The 9984-nt window shown below is 47.7% G+C and overlaps 1 protein-coding gene across 1 annotated transcript in view; it reads right to left on the reverse strand.

Moving 5' to 3' along the window:
- LOC108240655 (sorbin and SH3 domain-containing protein 1) overlaps positions 1 to 9542 on the reverse strand; it is a gene marked incomplete at its 5' end in the record, with an annotated part of 24492 nt that extends 14950 nt beyond the window's left edge. Inside the window, 4 exon segments of the mRNA XM_017424268.3 lie at positions 639 to 817; positions 2826 to 2875; positions 7618 to 7701; positions 9428 to 9542. Of these exon segments, the coding sequence (XP_017279757.3) occupies positions 639 to 817; positions 2826 to 2875; positions 7618 to 7701; positions 9428 to 9542 (428 nt within the window).
- Between the last annotated feature and the right edge of the window lie 442 nt (positions 9543 to 9984).

The raw sequence follows: 9984 nt of genomic DNA on the forward strand, positions 1-9984 counted from the left end.
CCCCCGTCTCCCCGTGGACGCAGAGACATTCCCCCCCCGCCCCCCCCCGACAGCTGACCCCCCCCCCCCCCTGCTGTTTATCTCGGCTTCGCCTGGTCGGCTTTTTGAAGAGCGGAGGTCTGTTTATCTCACTGGTCCCTCCCCCTCCGTCCACGCCGCCTTCGGCCCCGACACTTCCTGGCTCTGCGGCATCCTGAAGCTCCGCCCCGAAGCTCCGTCCCGAAGCTCCGCCCCAAAGCTCCGCCCCGAGCTGCCCGGCGACTGCTGCTAAAAGTTGTGAATGACTCTCAGCTACTACCACCAACTCTTAGCTCCAAACCTGCTGAACCGACTGAATGAGGTCAGCTGGCTGTGGCGGCCATCTTGAATAGAGTTAATGCACGTCCAAGTTTTGTTAAAATCCACCCAGTGGTTCTCGAGATATTTGGCTAAATCTCGCCCGCCTGTCGCCTTTCTGCAGATCCATCAAATCAAAAGCTGCTGAGGGGGCGGGGCTGTGAATGCTGTGAGGTGATTGGTCGATGCCGAGCGCAATGAAACTCTGAACAGAAACACATGAGTCCCTGTGTGGAAACTGAAACGAGCCGACGGCGGCGTCCAGAGAACCGACACACACCTGAAAGCTGCCGCCATCTTACCTTTGGAGGAGGAGGAGCTGCCATGACGCTTGTTCAGAGCTCGCAGACCCTGTAAGGGAATGTCTCCGCCCTCCAGGACGCTCTTGTAAACGTGTCGGTCGCATTCTGCAGCCGAAGGCTCGCTCATGGAGGACCCTCGCTCCGCCTCCACCTTGCTGTGTCCAGATCTGCTCGAGGGGCTGAACCGCAGACGAGAGAAGAAGTTCAGGAGCTGTTTTAAGACTAGCCGTTAGCTCGTCAGTCCTGTCTGCAACAGGTAAGATGTTTACTGTTAGCTTTAATTTGCCTGGATTGTCTCTTCAGTGCTCGTGTTTGTTATCGCAGCCCTAGAGGCCGGTCAGGTGCACGTCATCCCTCCATGTGGGAATGTTCAGGGAATATTTATAGAAAAGTGTCCCGCTGGCCCCCGTGGAATGCTGGGATATCTGCTGCCGCCGGTGTCTTCTCCCAGTATCAGCCTCCCGCCGACACTTTGGCTGCTGCCGCCCGCAGCTATGTGCAGCCAGATGATTACTGAAATCAGAACCATGTGACGGCTCTGTTTACGACGGAAAACTTTACTTTTTAACTCGGTTGTTTTCCTGTTTTTGTTTTTCTGCACGCTCGGGGCCGTCACACTTTGAGCTGTTTTAGCTGTTCATATATCAAAGCTTTCGGCTCGTTCAGCTGATGTCTGCTGGGACTTTTTGTTCTTGTAACTTTTCTACTTTTCAAAATATTTAACTTAGTTTAAAAATATTTTCCCCATAAAAAACACATAAAGATCTCTTTGACTCCTTCAGAAACATTTATCCTCTTTAAAAACTTCCTGTTTTTGTCTCCTTCTGCAGCTTTTAGCTTCTAGCTAACCTTTTGACACTTTTAGCTATCATTTTGCAACTTTTAGCTTTACCTTACCTCTTGCTGCTTTTAGCATTTAGCTATCATTTTGATACCTTTTGCTGGTTTTAGCTTCGAGCTATCCTTTCTACCCATTTTAACAAGTCCTTTGCTACATTTGGTACTTTTAGCGTTTTACAGAAAATATAATTTCTCCAGTTGTTCACACAGGACCCCACTTTGAAATGTCTGAAATGTCACTTTAGGAGAAATGAAGCCTCTAAAACCTCTTTAGGAGCCGAAAACAGGAACTTTTAACCGTGACATTTGGAAAAGTCAACAAGAGGCTCCTTCACGTCTAACAGCTCCCAGAATTCACATCGAGCTGCAGAAACAAAGTTTCCAAAGAGGAGCGCAGGAAGTGCTTCCCTCAGCTCCTTCGGTTTATTAAACGCTGGCGTTTCCTAAAAACGGCGGTTCCAGAGTTCATTCGGCTGCGTCTGGACATCAGCTGAAGTTATAAATAATCGAACCGTTTCGGCTTCTGTCAGACTGAAAACACAATCTGCTCTGAAAACTTGGGATGATTTTAACTTCAGACCTTTCAAATTAAGAGCGTATCAAAACGCTGGATTTGGGATGAATTGTGGAATACCGAGTCCCTGATGACATGATGACTGGAGCAGATGGGAGTTTATTTTCACAGGATGGTTACGGAGCCCCGCCCCGAAATTCCTCACATTTTATTACCTTCGCAGAAACAGAAGCTTTTATTTAAAGGCCTCACATTCCTCCGAGGAATGCTTAACGCCCGCCGCCTTCAGTGACTGAAACAGCATTTTATTTTAAGGAGGACTCTCAGCTACTACCACACCAAACTTCTGTAAAACTGACTGATAAATCCAACTGTTTTCAAAGCTCAGCTGGCTATGGCGGCCATATTGAATCAGGCTGACTCCAAAAGTCAATCAGCTGAATGATTGATCGATCACTTCCTGAGAGTTTCATTAAAATTCGCCCGGCGGTTTGTGATATTTTGCTAACAGAACCGGGTGCGAGCATCTTTCAGGACGGCAGATAACGGTTTGCAGCCGGGAGACGTCCAGGTTCCCGTCTTTAAATAAATCCCCACAAAGCAGCCGTGTCCTCACCTCCACCCCCCCACAGACAGAGGACACTCTGTTCTGGTGGCTTTTCGCCTCAATTACGGGATCTCCTCAGGAAGCAGGAGTCCCCCCCCCCTCGCCGCTGTAGTCGGGTGGAGAAGTCTCTGACATTCATCATGAAACCAACAACAACAACAACAACAACAATAATAATCTACAGTCTTTAAGCAGAAAGAAGCAGGAAGGAGAAGCTGTGACTTACTACTGCTGCAGACTGGGGGGTGTTTCCAGGGGGCTGAAGGAGGGGGCGCTCTGCAACAAACCAAACAAAGAAGTCATTGATAGATCCACAGGAAGACCTCCTCCAGCTGAAACCGGGGCGGCAGCGGTGGCGGCGGCAGTCCCGAGCGGGCCCGGGTTCTGTGCTGCTGGGTCGGGTCGTCTCCTCCGGACGGGGGCTTCAGCATGGAGGGGCGAGCGTGGGCTCTGACCTGCAGGCAAGTTGGAGAAAACAAGCAGGCGGAGAGGAGGAGGGGTGGGGAGGTGGGCGTGCATCGGTCAGGGGGCACCCGTGAAGAGGAGGAGGAGGAGGAGGAGGAGGAGGAGGAGGCTCAGCCTATGGGCTGCTGTCTCTGAGTGAACCCACTTCTTTTGTCTGGTGTTGAGTCGCTCTCATTACCACCGGACCGGACCGGGACAAATAACCAGCTGGTGGTGCAGGAAGGCCAAATTACACACACACACACGCGCACACACACACACGCGCACACACACGCACACACACACACGCACACACACACACACACACTTGTCCAAGTAACCATGAGAGCTCTCTGACAGTGAGGACAGTAAAACAGAATCTTCTGACTCTGCTGTCTGTTAGCAAAATATCTCCGGAGCCAGTGGACAAACTTTAATAAACTCCCAGAAAACAAACAAACAAACAAACTGGATGTACGTCAGCTAAAAACCACCAACATGGTGATGATCTGTTGGTGTGGTAGTAGATGAGAGTTGTTCACAGCACGTCCTCTGACGTTTTTTACCTCCAACCAGAAGATGAGAAGTATTCCTTTATTTTACAGAAATGTTCAGTGTTTGTATTCCCTGTCAGGAATATTTGGAGGTAAACACCGACGGGTCGTTCATCCAGGCCGGTTCCGACCCGACTAATTTTAGCTCGCTGTTTCTGTTGCTTTCTTCTCCTCGGACGTCACGGCAGGTAAAAATATCGGGCGTGACAGGGGCGCTAAGAATAAAAAGCACAAGTGTTGTTTGCAAATACGATTGCACAATCCCCACCTCAGCCAGCCCGGCTCTGTCGTTAATGCCACGTCCTCCCCGAGTCCTCCGCTTCCCACACCCACCGCCGACCCGCCGGACCACTGAGCCGGACACGAGGAACGCTCTGAACGCCTCGTTTGCCACAACATGCCTTTCCAGTCGGTTGCCGGGGCAGAATGAGCATTAATAACCCCTCAGAAGAAGCGCCGATGGAAGCGGGAGCCCAACGCCAGGCTGGCAGCTATTTATAAAACTAAATGTTCCATGGAGACTCTGGAAACACAGCGGTGTCACTGAATAATCCAAGGTCCTCCTTGGGCTTCTATCCCTCTCAAATCTCTTATCGGGGGGAAGGAAAGTGTCCTCTGACACCCCGGGCTGTTGGGCTTAGACAGGGACGCCATGAGTGGAAAGTAAACAGGAAACCATCATGGAGAGCTTATCTGGAGCGAAGGAATATAATCTGCTTCTGGTTGTTTACAAGACAAATACGAACATCCTGATATTTCCAGCGTCGGTGTCAGTTTTACAGCTTCGCTCATTAAAGTCAGGATTTTAATGTTTCTGAACCGTTCTTTAATTTTACATCGTACAACTTTAAAAGAACAAGTATTGGTTGGACAACAGTGGTTGGGTCAGACATGAGCCTTGTTGTTCTGCTCAGTCGGCCATTTAAAGCCCAAAGTTGACCCAAATGGACCTAATTGGACCTCTGCTTTAATAAGTAAAGATAAGTAAATAAAACCAATTGTTGTAGAAAGATGTTCAGCCTGGTTGTCTTCATTAATAACTTTAGTTTGTACTGAACAGGAAGTTAGGGTTCCTAAAGTTACGTTAGTTGGTGCTAGCTGATGCTAATAGTGGTTAGCATCAGCTAGCACCAACTAATCCAAGTTAAAAAGATCTAAAAACCAAACACTTTCAAACTGAACTTATTAATAACTCTAATTCAACAAATGAAGTCATTTTAACTCAATTTTCAGGCCAAACATCGATGATCCTGCTGAGTTAAAACTAACCAGGGTTGGATTCATCATCGTGGACTCAGAGGACCAAGACAGAAGCTCCAAAACCTTCAGGCTGGACTGAAACCTGCAGCTGTCCACACGGACGAGACAAATGTCTCCTGCAGAAAAGTTTGACGGTCAGATGAGACAAAGATGGAGCTGTTTGGACACAAAGACAAAAAGGATGTTTGGAGGAGTCAAGGTGAGGCTTTCAGACCTGAGAACACTGAACCAACTGTTAGGCATGGCGGTGGCAGCATCATGCTGTGGTTCAAAGTGAGGAGGACTACCTGCAAAGTCTTCAACTTCAAACCAACAGCTGGACGACAGAAACTTGGACAGTTTGGTCCAACAGGACAAAGATCCCAGCATCAGAGCTGCTCTCTGATTGGATGAATCATCAGAGCTGCTCTCTGATTGGCTGACATTAAGCTTCTACGATGTACTTGAGCCTGTATTTTGTCTGGATTAGAAAAAATCCACGATAAACTCAAACTTGTGGTCAAGTCTTACGTCTTAAGTTGGATGTTGTTTAACCGATTCCCCCTGGAAACAGAACGATTCCAATAAATCATTAAAAGACCAAATTTATATAACGTTCATGTCCACGATGAGTGAATGGAAACTTCTGACCACAGCGGAACATAAAAAGGATTAACTATGACACCATAAAACCTTCATCCAGTTTCTGAAATGAAATGTGGTTTTCAGATGTGAAAACGTCCGATCCTGTTTCTGAACATGAGCAAAGGCTCAAACAGCCGGCCCAGGCTGCCCGGACTCCGCTACGTCTCCTTCGTAGTGAAAATAGCCATCATGAGTGGTTCATTGTAACACGAAGCCCATTCTTTCCAGCAGCGTCTCTGAGCCGATGTGTTCTCCCTCATCGCCCCGACGCTAAATGCTTAAAGGTAAAGGTTAAGTGTATAACAGAGGTTAAATATGAGCGCACAATGAGCTGCCGGGCTTATGGAGCTGACCTCTTTAGGATGTGTCAGGTGGCGGGGGGAGGTTCGACACATGGAGTCACTCTGTCGCTCGTAGGGTCCAAACGGATCTTCCTGACCAGAGATATGTGAGGAATTCCAGCTCCAGCTGACTATCTATATCGATGAGCCGGCGCTGTGGCTGGACGTGTTTTCAGGCTCCTGTTGGAGCTCCAGCATGTTGGATCAAACAGGTCAGGACTCTGATCGGAGCCAGGTTCCACTCCCTGAGGCAGAGTTTTTCCAAAACAGCCTCGAAAACGTTTCCATCCACAGGGAAACCCAGAAAACGACCCGACATCCTGTGTTAGCATCCCCTGAGTTTCAACAAACTTCTTGTTTTTAAAACTTATCTTCAAGTGTATGAACAACCTCGCTCCAAAACATACGAATTTACCAAGTGGTAAAAAACCAAAATGGCACATAACGGGTCAGTCTCAGCTACCACCACACCAAGTCTAACTCAACATCTGTAAAAGATGGATGGGTTGTAGTTATTTCTGTGTTTGCTACGGCCACTTGTCACTGGCAGCCATCTTGAATTGAGTCAGCTCCAAAGTAGATCTGGAGATTTTCCCTGAAAGGCCGATTTTGTCCACTTTTACTGAAATCCTGAATCAATAATGACCAGCTGCTACGAGCTGCTCACCGGTGTCCAAGTGTCCAAGTTCTTCTAAGGGTTGTCAAACGTTTAACATGATGACCAGAGAGACACGCTGGTCGACCTCTAACTCTAAACTGGAGATCTTTATCTCCTGAGCCTCTGAGCAACATCTCCCCTCTGCTGGCGACTCCTGATCCGTCAATCAAACCCCAACGGGCCGGAGCGTCTGGCTGAGCCTTAAGGTCAAATACCGCTCATTCCAGGTGCCGCTCCAGGAGCGACTGACATTAAACAGGAGCCCCGCAGTCATCGAGCCGAGCTCAGCTGGGACGGAACGGGCCGGACCCGGCCGCCTCCAGGACTAAACCTGCCCGACGTGAAGCAGGAGCGTCTGCGGTCGAGGACATGACCTCAGGCAGCCACGGAGAATCAGCAGCTGGAGACGATGAACAGCACCGGGTGATGCTTCCTGCCGTACACCGATGGGTGTTTCAGTAAATACACACCAGATACTGAGGATGGAATCGGACTTTAAAGAGCCTGAGATTAATCCTGGAGCCTGATGTTCTAATCCAGACGTCCAGCTTCGTTAACGACGTGACGGACCCTTCTGGACGTAAAAATAAAAACAACAAACACGGAAAAATTCATGGAAAGAGTAAGAAGATCCTCCAACTCCACGACTCCGGTTCAATAAAGACCCAGCATTCATCGAACGAATGCATGTCGCCCGCCGCCTTCATCCAAGAAATGATGCTGACGCTGTTTTGGTCAAACCTTCAGAATACCCTCAGCTACTACCACACCAAGTTTACTGTCGATGCTTCTACGTTTGACTGAGTTGTAGCCATTTTTCTGTTTGCTAAGGTCAAGTAGCTGTGGCAGCCATCATCCAGTGGCTACCATCTGTGAGGCTCATGAGATATTTTGCTAACAGGGTTCATAGTTTAATCAGACACGACTGAAAGCAGAAAACTGGGAGCAATTACTGAATTATTCCACGTTGTTGTCAGTCTTGGGTAACCAGAGCGGGGGAAGTGGGACACACGATGAGTTACGGTGGGAGGAGAAACGGACGCAGTCCTCGGTTCTTTAAATTATTATTTCAACATGGATGTTACGACATGCAACGAATGAGAAGAAGCTGTCGCCATGAGGACAGCGACCACTTACCGCTTTGTCAAACTCCATCTCTGAAAAGAATTTATACCAAGGCTCACTCTCTAAATCTACATCTTCTGGACTTACATCCTGAGTCTAGAGGCCGAGGCGGCAGGAGGAGGAGGAGGAGGAGGAGGAAAAAGACAAGAAGAAGAAGAGTTCAGACAGAACAGGACATAAACACCACGGTAACACGAGGGCTCTACAACCACGGTTCAGAGGGGATGGGACGATGTGTCAACAGGATGCAACCATCTGCAGATCTCAGAAATCCACATTTTATTCACAACGAAGCAGAATAAACTGTTTAAATTAAAATATCGTAACATTAAAATCAGGTAATTTAGAAACTGACGGCAGCAACATCTGTCTAAAGATATTCCAGATGTTCCCCTCTGTGCAGCATCTCCATCAGTCTGTAAACATCTGGTTGTCCCATTCTGGCTGTTCAACAGTCCTGGATGGGAGGCACTAATGCACCCCCATACCATCAGAGAGGCAGGCTGACCTCAGAACAGTCTGGACCAAAGAGGAGACACGTCTGGCTTCTTCTTTGCCTGATAGAGCTTTAAGCAGCACGGTGAACTGTGTTTACAGACAGTGTTCCTGAGCAGAACCAGAACCAGAACCTGTCAGCTGGTGAACCTCTGCCCATCTTCAGCCTCTAAATGCTCTTTTTCTCCTCACTCCTCTGACCGACCTGCTGATAATTAACCTCGTTAGTCTCTAAAAGCTCCTCCAGATGTTTCTGATTCGGACCTTTTGTTGCCCCTGGAACATCTTCTTACAGACGTGTTGCTGCCGTCAGATTTAAATTAACTTCATTAAAAAAGGTTCAGTTTCTTAGTTTCAACATTTGGTCTGTTCTCTGTTCCTCTGAGGGTTTATGAGATTTTCAGATCATTTCTATTTTTATTTACGGTTTACAGCCCGACTGTTTCAGGACTGAGAAGCAAACATCACAGATTCTCTGAGGCTGCGGAGGTGAAAGAAGATTTTTACTAATGTGAAGAAAATGAAATTATTTTTTTAAATAAAACAGTCTAATGTTTTTAGTAAAAAACCTTTCTGCTTTCCTTGGAGAGGTGAGGGAACGAGAAATAACAGAGAAGAAAAGACGATCAGACAAACTGGAGAACGGAGGAAACGATTCGAGGTTTAAAATCTTTTATCAACATTAATCTGAAAGAAAAACGCTCTACAGACGCTGCTCAGTTAAGCTTTTAAATTAGTTTTTGTTCACCAACGTTAAACCTGCTGACCTGCTAATAAAGGCTGGTCTGAGAATTAAAGTTTGATTGCTAATATTCAGTTATATTGTGGTGAATTTTAATTAAATATGCAGGAATTTTATTATTAAATACAATTAAAATGCAGCCATTTTATGAATATTTCTTTGATGATTTCTTTTCATCATTTTTTGTTAAATAATGTAGTTTTTACACAGCAGACTGTTCCAGTTAGTAGTTATAAAATGGTCTAAACGTAAATAAATGGACGACTGTGAGGTCCACTCTGAGGACGTCCTTCAGGACAAGCAGCCTGCAGAGACTCCGTCCGAAACTCGCTGTAAAAACGTAAAAACCTCAGACTGTGTTGTGTCTGCGCCACTCACAGCCAGCGGATTCAAACCAACGGCCCTAAACGCCGTCCTGAGGAGACAGAACGCCGCTCACTCTCCGTCTGTCTCTGCAACAGGACAGCCTCTGGGAATGTGGTGGCCACACACACACACACGCAGCCTCCCGAGCCGTCAGTGATGCGGACACGGAGGCGGAGCTAGCTGATGGGTGGATGACAGACACAAACAGGCGTCTCGTACCGTCCTCTCCAGCTTCAGCACCGATGATTTCCCTGGTTCGTACTCGAAGATGCTCCTGGGCTCGGCGCGGTACTTCCTGGTGTCCACCTTCTTATCCGGGGGCTCCCACTCGTTCCTGCGAAGAGACGAGCGTCAGTGAGGGAGGGAGGGGGGGTGAGCGGAGCCAATCGTCATCGAGCGGTCTCCATGGCAACCAGCGCAAGGCTGAGAGCTGTTGTTTTTTTTTCATGTGAAAATATGACGTCTGGCCTCATTACGCCTCCGTGTCTCGTTTTCTGACGACGCTCTAATTCAATCCCACGAAGAAGAACGGGAAACCAGAAGGCAGCATTTCTTGTTTGGATCTCAGAACACGCCGCCAAGGTGAACGCCATCAATCAGGGATTAAAACGGAAACAAAATCAGGAACGATGACGATTAAAGACTTTAACGTTTCTGAGGTGATCATCCTGATGCTGCTGACAGACAGATGTGCTGACAGACAGACAGATGTGCTGCAGACAGACAGATGTGCTGCTGACAGACAGATGTGCTGCTGACAGACAGACAGATGTGCT

This window comes from Kryptolebias marmoratus, linkage group LG22 (genome assembly GCF_001649575.2).
Source record: "Kryptolebias marmoratus isolate JLee-2015 linkage group LG22, ASM164957v2, whole genome shotgun sequence".
Classification (NCBI taxonomy): domain Eukaryota; kingdom Metazoa; phylum Chordata; class Actinopteri; order Cyprinodontiformes; family Rivulidae; genus Kryptolebias; species Kryptolebias marmoratus.